Raw genomic sequence first — 13,855 nt, forward strand, 5'->3', positions numbered from 1 at the left:
GAGGAGGCAGAGGCAGGTGGATCTCTGTGAGTTTGAGGCCAGCCTGGTCTACAAGAGCTAGTTCCAGGACAGGCTCTAAAGCTAAAGAGAAACCCTGTCTCAGAAAAAAAAAAAAAAAAATCCATTCTCTTTGCCTCAATTCAGATGGCTCTGAAAAGCCAGTCAGCTTCAGAGCCCCCATGTGTTGGCTGGGACCTGCTGAAACCAAATCACAGTTGAAGTTCCCCATCTGCCCAACCAGACTCCCCTTATTTCTTCAGACGTACTTCTCCTTAGAAGGCTCCCCACAAACATTCTGGAAGGTCTTCACTGTGCAGTTTGTATCCCAAGGAACCCAACCCGACACAGTTAATGTCAGGAACAGTCCAAGGAAATAAACTCTGAAAAGGGACTTCTTCAGAGCTAAGGACAGTGAGGTGATTTGTAGAACATCCTGTTCCTGAGGGGAGCAGTGGGGATAGTTTAAACAATTAGAAAAATCAAGAAAGAAATGAGACTGAGGGCTGTACCATTGTTCTCCTCCAAAATAAAACGAAAAACATGAACAAAAATCCAGTCTTTGGCCAGCACAAGGACTCAGTAAGTTACTGAGCTCCTGGTACAAACTTGGCATCTGAGTGCAGTCCCTGAGACCTATGGTAAAAGGAGAGAATTGATTCTCAACAGTGGTCTCCTGACCGGCACAAATGCATACATATCATGGCACACGTGGGCCAGCTTGCATGCTTTTCTCTCACATCCACATCACAGTAAGAAACAAAATAAACAAACGAACAAAAAAAATTACACCAGGCATGGTGGTGCATGCCTTTCATCCCAGTACTGGGGAGGCAGAGATGGATAAAATAGCTCTCTGTGAGCTGGAGGTCAGCTTGGTCTACGCAGTAAGTTTTAGGCCAGCAAGACAACATAAAAATTCAACTTTCTAGACGATAAGCTGAAGAAGAGCCTGAGCTCCCAGGAGACAAGACCGCGTGCCTCACAAAAGTGCCGATGGCCATTTCTTCTAGTCACACTGGGGAAATACAAGAGTCAGGCATTTCAAGGACTGCTGGATTCAGGATCTCAGAAGACACTGGTACCTGGTAACTTGAAGCACCATCATGGCACAAGGCATAAGGGGACCATTCTAGTAATCAAATTGGCACAGATGTAGTTCACAGTAGGTCTACTAGATTTTCAGACGCATTGCCCCAGTTTCCAGGGTATAGTTAGAAGGTGCACACTTGGTAGTTGGCACAACTTCCAAGTTAGTTTTTTGTTTGTTTGTTTGTTTTGTTTTTGTCTTTTGAGGTAAGCCAATGGGAAACTTCTCAAACCAGCCTTTCTTATTGGTCAATATGACAAAAAAAGATTAAAGATCCTAGAGGAAAGGTAAACAAAATCTCTATTTCATTCATCAGTATGACCTGTACAAGAACAAATGGATTCTGGAGAACTACTTTCAGTGCTGGATGTGTCTTTGTTAGAACAGACTAATGGGGAAATGCCTTATTGTCCACCCCAGAAGAAGAAAGCAGTTCCACGCACAGAGAGGTAGGCAAGAGTATGCTTCAAAGTCACTCCGTAGATGGTGGTAATTCTTTTACTGTTTAGCAGTACACAATAAATTTACTAGTGATGACATACTAGGTTATTTCACATGAACAAAACACAGGAAAGATTTTAGGGCATGCCAGGACATTATCTCCAAAGCATAAGACGTGTGGCAACCAGACATGACGACACACATTTGTAATCCTAGCGTGCTGGGAAAGTAAATAAGAAATTCTAGGCCAGCCTTAGACATCCGGTCTAAAAACAAACAAAAAACAAACAAACAAACAAAAAGCTGTGATGATGCCTGCCGCAGCAGGAAAACTACTGCATGGCAACTTGAGTTTGATTCTCAGCACCCTTGTAAAAAGTGAGTTTGGTATGTGCACACCTGCCAACCCAGTCTGGGGAGGTGGGAACAGAAGGATGCTGGAGAACTTGTCTCCAGCTAGTCTAGCAGAATTGGAGTGTTTCAGGCTCTGTGAGAGACATCCTGTCTCAAAATGAGACCGAAGGCTTGAGAAATGCTCAGTGGTTAGAGTACTGTTCCTGCAGACACCCCAGGTTTGATTCTCAGCATCCACTAGGCAGCTCACGACCACCTGTAACCCCAGATCCAGGGTATCCAATGCTCTTTTCTGGTTTCTGCACACAGACAGACAGACAGACAGACAGACAGACAGACAGACAAAGCATTCATACCCATAAAATATTTTGCTAAGTATTCTTCTTTTTTTTGTTTTGTTTGAGACACGGTTTCACTGTCTAGGAACTCACTTTGTAATCCAAGCTGATTTTCAACTGCCTCCAAGAGCTGATATTAAAGACATGTGCCACCATCCCTGGCTAAATTATTTTTTATTTGTTTATTTATTTTGGTTTCTAAATAAATAGATATTTAAAATATGATGGCAAACCGAGGAAAACACCTGATGTCAGTCATTGATTTGCACACTCATACACACTCATCCCATACATGTGTGTTCACACATTTGCACACATACACCCCAACCAATAAAAATTAATCCAGTGCCTAAACTTAAAGAAAACACGAAGGAGAGCCGGGCGGTGGTGGTGCACACAGAGAAACCCTGTCTCAAAAAATCAAGAAAAAAAAAAAAGAAACACGGGGGAGGGCTGGAGAGATGGCTCATTGGTTAACAACCATCTGTGATGGGGTCTGGTGCTCTCTGCTGGACTGCAGGCATACACACAGACAGAATATTGTATACATAATAAACAAACAAACAAACAAATAAATAAATATTAAAAAAAACACAGGGGAAAGGTCCTTGATGTTGGGTTTGGCAATGATGTCAACAGAGGTGATCCTGAGTGCTGGGATTAAAGGCATGCACAACCACCACCTGGCCAAAATGTAAATTTCTATGTAGTAAAGGAAGATACATTACTAGAGTAAAATGGCAATCTGTGGAATGAGAAAAACCATGAAAATTGAATATCTGATAAGGAATTCCCACAACACAACAATGAAAATACAAACAAAGCAATTAAAACTGAGAGCTGGTAGCTAAGCAAGACAGCAAATCCTAAGCCCCCAGCCTTCAGGAGGCAGAGGCAGAAGGGGCTCAAGGCCAGCCTGCTCTATGTAATTAACAAAGTGAGTTTTAAATTTATATCAAAAATATAAAACAAAAGCACCCAGGATGGGCACAGTGGGACATATACTTGGGAGGCAGAGGCTGGCAGAATTCTAAGTTTTAGAACAATCAAAGGTATAGAATGAGACCATTTCAAAATAATAAATAAAAATTTAAAAGCACCAAGAAAAAAGAAAGAAAGAAAAAGAAAAGCCAAAACAACAACAAAAGTGAGGGCCAACCATGGTGGCTCAAGCCTAGAACCCTAGCTCTCAGGAGGCTGACACATGAGGATCACAGTGAGAGGATGGCCTAGGCAACACAGTCAGTTCCAGGCTAACCCGGATTACAAAGCGAGACCTGGTTTCTTTGTTTTTTCCTTCCTTCCTCCTCCCTCCCTCCCCCCTCTGTTTGTGTTATTTGAGACAGGGTTTCTCTGTGTAGCTGTGGCTGTCCTAGAACTCACTATGCAGACCAGGCCGGCCTCAGAGATCCCCTCTCTAGTGTGTGTGGGGGGAGGAGGGTGGTTTAAAGGAGTCAGTCACCAAGCCAAGCAATCCTGTTTCAACAAACAAAATTACAAAACAACAACAAAAGAACAAATAGCGAGGAACTTGAACTTACAGTTCTTTCAAGACATACAGATGGCTAACATACAGATGAAAAGTTGCTCAAGCCTGGAGTGGTGGCGCACACCTTTAAGCCCAGCACTCTGGAGGCAGAGACAGGCAGATCAATGAGTTCGAGGCCAGCCTGGTCTACAGAGTGAGTTCCAGGATAGCCAGGACTACACAGAGAAACCCTGTCTCAAAAAAACAAGGACAATGGAAATAAAAAATCAGAATAAAAATAGTCTCACATCCATTAAGACCACTACCAAAACCAAACAAAAACAACAACAACAAAATACCTCAAAAAACAAAAACAAAGTAAGAAGAAAGAGAAATGGCTCAACAATTAAGTGTTTGTGCTCTCGCACAGGACCAGAGTTCAGTTTCCTACAATATCAAGTAGCTCACAACCACCTGTAACTGAAGGGATCTGACTCCCTCTTCTGGCCTGCAAGACACCTGCAAACAGATGCACAGACATACAGTTAGACACACACACACACACACACACACACACACACTAAATCTTTGGAAAAACAACAACAACAAAACAGGGATAAGAAATGTTGGCAAGGACGTAAGAAACTGGAACCATGTAAAATGGTGACCCGCCACGTAAAGCAGCAGAGCAGTTACAAGTTAAAAACAGAATTACCAAATGATCCAGGAAATGAAGGCTACATAACTAAATTTAAGGCTAGCCTAGATGCTGTCTGGAAAAAACATAATTAAAGGGCTGGACACTGGTTAAGAGCACTATCTGCTCTTCCAGATGATCCAGGTTCAGTTCTTAGCATCCACATGTAACTGGAGTTCTAGCGGATCTGAAGCTCTCTTTTGGCCTCTGCAGGCACCACAAAAGCAAGTGGTGTACAGACATACAGGCAGGCAAAACCACCATACATATAAATAAATAAAATTTAAGCTGGGGGGAGGGAGAAGGAAAGGGGAGGCGGAGGTGGGGAAAAGACAAATCTTTAATAAATTAAAAAAAATTAAATACTTCAAAAAAATTAAAAAAAATAAAATAAAATAAAATTTAAGCTGGATGGTGATGGAGTACATCTTTAATACCAGCACTGGGGAGGCAAAGGAAGGCGATTTCTGATCTACAGAGTGCGTTCTTGGGCAGCCAGGGGTACACAGGGAAACCCTATCTTGAAATACCAAAAACTAAAAGTTAAAAAAAGTAATAATAAAGTAGTTATATTGGTGGTTTCCAGGGCCTGGGAGAAAAACGCAGAGGGTACTGGTGAATGGTCAAGAGTTTCAATGCTAGCCGGGCGGTGATGGCGCAGGTGCCTTTAATCCCAGCACTTGGGAGGCAGAGACAGGCGGATCTCTGTGAGTTCTGAGTTCGAGGCCTGCCTGGTCTACAGAGCTAGTTCCAGGACAAAACCACAGAGAAACCCTGTCTCGAAAAACCAAAAAAAAAAAAAGTTTCAATGCTGCATACAGAACGATTCCAGACAATGTGAATGTACCCACGTCTATTAAAACACTTACAAATAGTTCAAATGGGCTAGGCTGAGTGAGGCAAGCATGTCATTCTAGTTATTCTGAAGAACGAGGCAGGAGGATTCCAAGTTGAGAGTCTGTCTGAGCAACTTTAAAAAAGATTTAGGAGTGGAATAGAGAGATGACGCAGAGGTTAAGAGCACTGAATGCTCTTCCAGAGGACCAGGGTTCAATTCCCAGTATCCACATGGAAACTTAACGACTGTCTGTAACTCCAAGATCAGACACCCTCACACAGACATATATGTAGGCAAAGCACCATGCAAATAAAATAAAAATCACAAAATAAATAAATAAATAAAAAGGACTACTGGGGGTATAAACTCAGCAGTAGAATACCTATCTAGAATGTATGAGGCCCCAGGTTCAAGTCCCAATATTAAAACAAAACATACAACAACCCCAAATAAGCCAAATAAGTAACAGTATTAAAAAAAGTAAGTCTCCCTCCCCCTTTGGAAATACCTTGCACAAATGGATCTATCTGTTCATGATAGCCATCTCCCATGAACTAATGTCTTCTTCAAGAATCACTGGGGAGGGGTGCTGGAGAGATGGCTCAGAGGTTAGGAGCACTGACTGTTCTTCCAAAGGTCCTGAGTTCAATTCCCAGCAACCACATGGTGGCTCATAACTATCTGTAATTAGATCTGGTGCCCTCTTCTGGTGTACAAGCAGAACACTGTATACATAATAAATAAATAATCTTTAAAAAAAGAATCACTGGGGGCTGGTGAGTTGGCTCAGTTGGATAAAAGTACTTGCCATGCAGGAGAAAACCAAGTGCCCAAGGTTGTCCTCTGACCTCTACACTGAGCTCTGCTGCATTATGTACACCACACACAAATATCAGGTCCACATACACAATAATAAAGAAAATAAAGTTATTTTTAAAGGCATTACGACTGGATAAAGGCTTTCTCTCCCAAGTTTATGACTTCTTCATGAGGGCAGTCTGTACTCAACAACTGGTCAATACCAAGACACAGAAGTCTGAATCCGCTGCCTTTGAAAGACCAGCAGAGTCCTGGAGCTTGCGGTGGGGCTGGCCTCTGTAACCACCCTATCACAGTTCTAAGGTGCCACTGCTATCTTTTCTAAGAAGCCCTCCTAGTAACTGCCTTTCAGGGAAATCTCTCCTCAAAGTTTGCTTCCTGGGGACACAACCAAAGAGAACTCCGGTAGATAGATGTCATCATTTTAAGTGTAACCCAGAGTTAAAATTCTGACACTTCCCTCCTTCGGTTCAGTACCTGATTCTTAGTCGGTCATTTTCTGAGTAGAGTCGTAAAACATGTTCCCGCTCCTGGAAGAGGCAAACCTGCATATCACTCAGGGCTTTCTGCAACTCAGCAATCTCTTCCTCCCTCTGCTGCAAATTCCATTCAAGTTTATGCTGCAAAAAACCCGACAGAGTAGTTGAAAACATATTGGGTTTCAAAGGAAACCTCAGTGGATATGGAGGAGTCAGCTTATGTAGGAATATTCCTGACCGCTTTGCCAGCACAGACTCAAGTGCAGCACCAGGCTGTGCACACTTGACCTAAAGAGCAACAGAATAAGATGGAGGTTCAGCCCGGTGGCAAGCAGGCAGGAAGCCCGAGGTTCTAGCACTGAAAGGAAGGAAGGAAGGAAGGAAGGAGGAAGGGCAAGAGGAAAAGAGGTAGGGACAAAGCTACAGGATTAGTGTGACTGGAGATCACACACTGATGACAACGCCTTCCTTTCTCACACCAGCACCAAGAATGCCGTATGTCTCACCGGTTCTCTGTGTGTGCGTGCGTGTGCATGGAGGTACATGTGTAACCCAGAAGTTGTTGGGTGCCTTTTCCGTTGCACCACCAAACTTATTATTTGAGGCAGGATCTCTCATTAAACTGTGAGCTCAGCAATTGAGCAAAGCTTGGTCAGTGGGCTCCAGGACCAGGATCCTCCTGTGTGGGAGTCCTCCCCCCCTTCTCACCTGCCCTTCACAGGCTTCTCTGTAGAGGTCTAACTTCTTCAACAGCTCCTCATTTTCTGCCTCACAGTTAGCCATCTTCTTCTGATAATACTCCAGAAGCTCCTGCGAAGGGCAAAGGATGGCCAGACGATCCTCGATTGAAGGGAGCGGAGTTGACTCCACTGAGTCTGCCATTTTCTTCCACCTATGGGGCTCACTGAAGCCAGAAGCGGCACCACGTTTGGAAGCAATTGTTATTCTATGTGAAATCAGAAAGCATGGAGTAAATCCTATTGTAAATATAACACTTGTAACCTGATCAATGTAGCAAGTTCTAGGCCAGCCAGGGCCACATAATGTGACTCTGTCTAAAGGAAAATCAAAAACAAGCACCTCCCCCGTAAAAAGAACCAAGCAAACAAACAATAGTTAATTCAAAAGACAAACTGGGTAGAAATCCTCTTATGAAAACCAATCTAGTTTGGCATTCTAAAATTTACAATATATGGGGCTGGATAAAAGACTCAGCAGTTCAGAGCACTGGCTGCTCTTCCAGAGGGGTTCAAATCCCAGTACCCACATGACAGCCCATAATCACCTGCAACTCCAGTTCCAAGGGATCTAAAACCCTGTGCAAAATGTGCACAGACACACATGTAGGCAAAATAGCTATAAACATAAAAATTGTAACATAACAAAATAGACATCGGAGTGCAGAAACTTCGCATAAGACAGCCCAAGTTAGAGCTAACAAATGTAGATAACACACATGCTTATTTGTAAGTAAGCAAGTATGCACAATAAACCATCAGCTGCGGCTGTAGCTCAGCAACAGAGCACGTGACAAATTGCTGGTTTAAACCTCAACACACACACACACACACAACTATTTTCAACTAGCATGAAGAAATAAATCTAATACTTCCTCAAACACCGAAAGCTTTTAGTGGCTGGACCTGTAGCTAGCAGCGAAGTGCATGCTTGGCACACACAAGGCCAACACCCCGGCACACATCCCTATCACCCTACACAAAAGCTCATGACAGAAACACTATTTTCTTTTCAAAGAGTGGGAAAGAGGCTAATAAAAATTTGAGCAACTTAGGCTGGAGAGATGGCTCAGCAGTTGGGAGAACTGGCTGCTCTTCCATGGGACCTGGGTTCAATTCCCAGTACTTACATGGCATTTCACAACTGTGTGTAAAACCTGTTTCGAAGGATCCTACACCCTCAAACATATAAGCAAGCAAAACACCAATGCACATAAAATAAAAATAAATTAAAAAAAAGAACAACTCTTACCTTCTACAGATGGAGGGGAGCTATGGGGGTGAGGAATGAGTACTAAGTAGCAGCTCCATCTCGGGTTTATCTCAGGGCTGCTCCCTATGACCCAGATCTGCCATTACTGTGGCTCCTCCATTCACACTCAATGAGTCCTGGCATTTCCACAGAGAGGCTAGGTTTTTGTTCTGATTGAGACTGGGTCTCTCTAAGTAGCTCTTGTTGTCCTAGAACTCAATATGCTGACCAGGCTGGCCTCAAGCTCAAGAGACCCACCATCCTCTGCCTCCTGGGATTAAAGGTGTACCACCACCATTGTTAAACTATTTTATTTTATTTTTTAAAAGATTTATTTATTTATTATGTATACAGCATTCTTTCTGCATGTATGCCTTCAGGCCAGAAGAGGGCACCAGATCTCATTACAGGTGGTTGTGAGCCACCACGTGGTTGCTGGGAATTGAACTCAGGACCTCTGGAAGAGCAACCAGTGCTCTTAACCTCTGAGCCATCTCTCCAGTCCCTGTTAAACTATTTTAAACTCTAGATTCAGAATAAGAATAGAGAACTAGGGACTTGGCTCCAAGATGACCAAAAAAAAAAAAAAAAAAAAAGAGAAACAACGGTCGTGCCAAAAAGGGCTGCAGCCATATGCAACCAATTCGCTACACTAACTGCGCCCACCTGGTGTGTGCCCAAGGACAAGGCCATTAAGAAGTTCGTCATTAGGAACATCATAGAGGCTGCTGCCATCAGGGACATATCCAAAGCAAGTGTCTTCGACGCTTATGTGCTCCCCAAACTCTAGGTCAAGCTGCATTTCTGTGTGAGCGGTGCTATTCAAGCAAGGTAGTCAGGAACCGATCTCGGGAAGCTCGGAAGGACAGAACACCCCCACCACGATTTAGACCTGCTCGTGCTGCACCACGACCTCCACCAAAGCCCATGTGAAGACGTGGCTTCATAAAGACAGAAGAAAACACCTTGGAAAAATAGTGGGATTTACACTTTATGTAGAAGAAAAAAAGAATAGAGAATTAACCTGGGTGGTGGTGGTGCATGCCTTGAAATGCAGCACTCAGGAGGCAGAGTTCAAGGCCAGCCTGGTCTACAGAGCAAGCTAGTTAGTTCCAGGACAGACTCCAAAGCTACACAGAGAAACCCTGTCTCAAAAAACAAAATAAAACAAAAAATAGAGAACTGAGGTTTAGGAAGTATGCTGTCCCTTGAGCTCCTATACTGACTGGATGAAACCTATAGAAGTATTGATTAGTTAACTTAAAAACAAGCAAATATCTTACTTTCTGCAGACGGGTGTGTGTGTCGGAGTAAAGTTCATTCTGTCTTACTTGCACCTATCAAATACACAAAATTGATAATGAGGGCCAGGAAGAGTTTAAAGAAATACACACACACATATATGTACACATACATCCACACAACACACACACACATACACACACACACACACACACACACAACACGCGTGCTATACAGCTTGGGTCCCTCCTCAACATTACCATATTTGACTCCTGAAGGGAATGTAGTATTTAGACCAACATTGGGTATATTAACTGCTTCTCCAACTTGTAACTAAAAAAAAAAACTTTTTTCAAATATTTATTATTTATTTTTCTTTTATGTACATTGGTGCTTTGCCATGGGTGTCAAGTTCCCTGGAACTGGAGTTATAGACAGGTGTGAGCTGCCATGTAGGTGCCTGGAGTTGAACCCAGGTCCTCTGGGAGAGCAGTCAGTGCTCTTAACCACCAAGCCATCTCTTCAGCCCCCAAAACTTTTATAAGATTTATCTTATTTTTATGCGTATGAGTGTATTTCTGCATGTGTGTATGTATATATGTATGTGCAGTACATGGGTGCTTGGTGCCCAAAGAGGTCAGAAAAGGGTGTCACATATCTTGGAACTAGAGTTAATACATGGCTGTAAGTCACCATATAGGTGTGGGGGAAACAAACTGAGGTCTTCTACAAATTAACAAGGGATCTTAACTACTTAACCAACTCCCTAGTCTCTGCCTTATTATATCATCATCATCATCATCATCATTATTATTATTATTATTTGAAACAAGGTCTTTCAATGAATCTGGAGTTCACATATTATTTGAAACAAGGTCTTTCAACATAGGCTGCCCAGCCAATAAGTTTCGGGGATCTGCCTTTCTCAGAAAAGCACATTTGCCAGTGCTTCCTTCCCTCCTTCCCTCTCACTTCTTCACACCCGACCAGCACTGGGGTTACTATTATAAACAGCTGTGCAAGGCTTTTTCACGGGTGCTGAAGATCCAACCCCAGGGCTTCCTGCTCGGAAGGCAGGCACTTTGCCAACTGAACTGTCTTACCCTTGTGGGATTTTTTTTTTGTTGTTGTTGTTTTCATTTCGTTGGTTTGAGAAAGCATCTAACTAGGGTTGGAGAGATGGCTCAGTGGTTAAGAGCACTGACTGCTCTTCCAGAGGACCTGGGTTCAATTCCCAGCACCCACATGGCAGCTCACACCTGTCTGTAGCTTCAGTTCCAGGGGACCTCACACCCTAACACAGACACACCTGTAGACAAAACACCAATGAATATAAAATAAAAATAAATAAGGAAGGAAGGAAGGAAGGAAGGAAGGAAGGAAGGAAGGAAGGAAGGAAGGAAGGAAGGAAGGATCTAGCTATGTAGCCCTGGCAGTCCTGAAACTCTCTCTGTAGGCCAGGCTGGCCTTGAACTCAAGAGATCCACCTGTCTCGGTCTCCCAACTGGGATTAAAGGCCGAGGTGTTGTGTATGTGTGTCTAGGCTGGAGGATGACCTAAGGAGTAAGCTTTCTTCCTCCACGACTCAGCTGACGGTCTAGTGCAGGTAGTCAGGACTAGCAGCAAGCACCTTAACCTGCTGAGTTATATGTAAGCTGCTCTAGTAATTTTTTTTTCAAATATATCTATTTTATGGCTGTTTTGCCTGCATCTATGTCTGTTTTTTTTTGTTTGTTTGTTTTTTCGGTTTTTCGAGACAGGGTTTCTCTGTGGTTTTGGAGCCTGTCCTGGAACTAGCTCTTGTAGACCAGGCTGGTCTCGAACTCACAGAGATCCGCCTGCCTCTGCCTCGCCCAGCTTCTGCATCTATGTCTGTACACTAGGTAGGTGTATGCCGGTGCCCCAGGAGACTGGACAGTTGTAAGTTGTCACGTGGCTGCTGGGAAGCCAACCCAGGTCCCTGGGAAGAGCAGGAGTGCTCTCAAGCACTGAAGCATCTCTCCTGGCCCTGTCTAATGATTTTAAGAGAAGGCTAGGCCACTCCTTTTCTTGACTCTCCTATCTAGCCTAAGAAACCAGAGTTACATGATGATAGATAATCCTGTCTCAAGAGAAAACAAAAACTTGTAAATTGCTCAGCCTTAAACATTAAATAAAGCCTAGAATTCAGAACTGTCTATAATTAAGACTCAAACCTCTCTCCTGACTTATTTCTATCTCCTTCTCTAAACAAATTCTATTTCTACAAAATGTTCTTTTTGGTTTGTTCTTGAGACAGGATCTCACTATGCAGCCTTGGCTGGCCTGGAACTATGTAAACCAGGTTGGTCTAAAATGCATAGAGATCTGCCTGCCTCTGCCTCCTGAGACCTGGGATTAAAAACCTATACACCATGCCAGACCCGCATAATGTTCTTCGTTCTATGCTTTTGATCATGAGCTTCCTGGAATCTGAAGTATATCTCCTTCCGCAACTCTAGTAAATTCACTTAACCAAGACAATTCTGTATCTGTACACAAAATTTATCTTAAATACTATTCCTTTATCTCTTTCCTGACTTTTTTCCACTCAAAATGATCTGTCAAGTCAACTGTGGTGGCTTGTATCAGTAAAAGCTAGCAGTGGGAAGATCACCCAAAAATTGAGAGCAGCCTAGAGTAGAGTTAAGTTCCAGGCAAGCCTAGGCTACAGAACAAGGCCTTGTCTCAAATAAACAACAACAAAAACCCACAAAATGATCTGTCAAGCTGGGCAGTTATGGTGCACACCTTTAATCCCAGCACTTGGGAGGCAGAGGCAGGTGGATCTCTGTGAGTTTAAAGCCAGCCTGGTCTACAAAGAGAGTTCCAAGACTCTGTTACACAGAGAAGCCCTGTCTTGGAATCTCTCTCTCTCTCTCTCTCTCTCTCTCTCTCTCTCTCTCTCTNCTCTCTCTCTCTCTCTCTCTCTCTCTCTCTCTCTCTCTCTCTCTCTCTCTCTCTCTCTCTCTCTCACACACACACACACACACACACACACACACACACAAATGATCTGTCAGAACGACCTAACAACCACAGCTTATACACTTGTTCTTCAGCACTTGAAAGGCTGCGTGGACAGGAGTACTGCCATGAGACCAGTCTGGTATACATAGCTAATTCCAAGCCCATCTGGGCTTCAGAGTAAGATCCCGTCTCAAAAAGCAGAAATAAACAACAAGTCAAAAACAGGGGCTGGAGAGATAGATGGTTCAGAGGTGAAGAGCACTGGTTGCCCTCCTAGAGGGCTAGAGTTCAATTCCCGGCAACCTCATGGTGGCTCACAACCATCTATAATGAGATCTGGTGTCCTCTTCTGGCATGCAGGTATGCACAGGTAAAACATCGTATACATAATAAATCAATCTTTTTAAAAAATCAAAAACAAATGTTTTCACCGAAAAGTGGTTGCATTTAAAGTTCTACTATGATAACCGGTCTTCTCGGCAGACAGAGTCATCTTAACACTACCTTCCTTCCAAGGCAGCGTTGCCTCTAGTTATATAAGAGTTAGTGGGTTTCTTTTTTGGAGGTGTAAGAGGTCGAATTCAAGGCCACGGTCACGCTAAGCAAACACTCTACATACTGGCCACAAACCCGTCCCGAAAAATGTTGCATTTACTCGCATAACTACTTTCTGAAGTACTGTTATTATCTTTTATTTTACAAACGAGGACATCGAAGCTTACTGAAGCGGGAGGGAAGGGGAGCCGGAACTCAATCTGTCTCCAGGACGTCTGGATCCTGTTCTCCCGCAAATTCACTCAGTTTTTGACCAGATCTTAGCCCCCTCATTATTAAAGCTCTCCGCGTCCCAGAGACCTCTCCTTTTGCAGACAAACTTTCCATGGCTGGTCCCTAAGTCACCTAAAGAGCCCAGGTTTAGTCTTCTGTTGCTCCCTTCCGCACTGATTTACGAACGCTTTTATCCCACCAGGTTTTCTTTCTTCCAACGTCTGTCCTAAAAATCCCTTCACCTTTACCCCCAAATCCACACTCACCAAGCACTAATCCTTGGCATCCGACAACGCAACCGAAAAACAACTCAAATCAGCGAGCGTCGACAAAATCCTACCAATCGC

At 43.4% G+C, this 13,855-nt stretch overlaps 1 protein-coding gene across 6 annotated transcripts in view; it reads right to left on the bottom strand.

Annotated features, from left to right (window-relative positions):
* The window catches only part of Ccdc77 (coiled-coil domain containing 77), a 34,010-nt gene extending 20,155 nt beyond the window's left edge, over window positions 1-13,855 (bottom strand). The window contains exons 1-4 of one of the 6 annotated variants that reach the window (XM_050148624.1): window positions 13,775-13,855; window positions 9,794-9,847; window positions 7,230-7,467; window positions 6,520-6,572 (exon numbers count right to left, since the gene is read on the bottom strand). In XM_050148624.1, coding sequence (XP_050004581.1) covers window positions 6,520-6,572; window positions 7,230-7,467; window positions 9,794-9,831 — 329 coding nt within the window. In that variant the 5' untranslated portion in view covers window positions 9,832-9,847; window positions 13,775-13,855. Of the gene's footprint in view, window positions 1-6,519; window positions 6,663-7,229; window positions 7,468-9,793; window positions 9,848-10,012; window positions 10,076-13,774 lie in introns of those variants that run through there. The other 5 variants (XM_050148621.1, XM_050148623.1, XM_050148622.1 and 2 more) reach the window with 5 other exon arrangements.

The sequence above is a fragment of the Alexandromys fortis genome, unplaced genomic scaffold (genome assembly GCF_014885135.2).
Source record: "Alexandromys fortis isolate MF-2015 unplaced genomic scaffold, M_Fortis_MF-2015_v1.1 scaffold_59, whole genome shotgun sequence".
Lineage (NCBI taxonomy): Eukaryota > Metazoa > Chordata > Mammalia > Rodentia > Cricetidae > Alexandromys > Alexandromys fortis.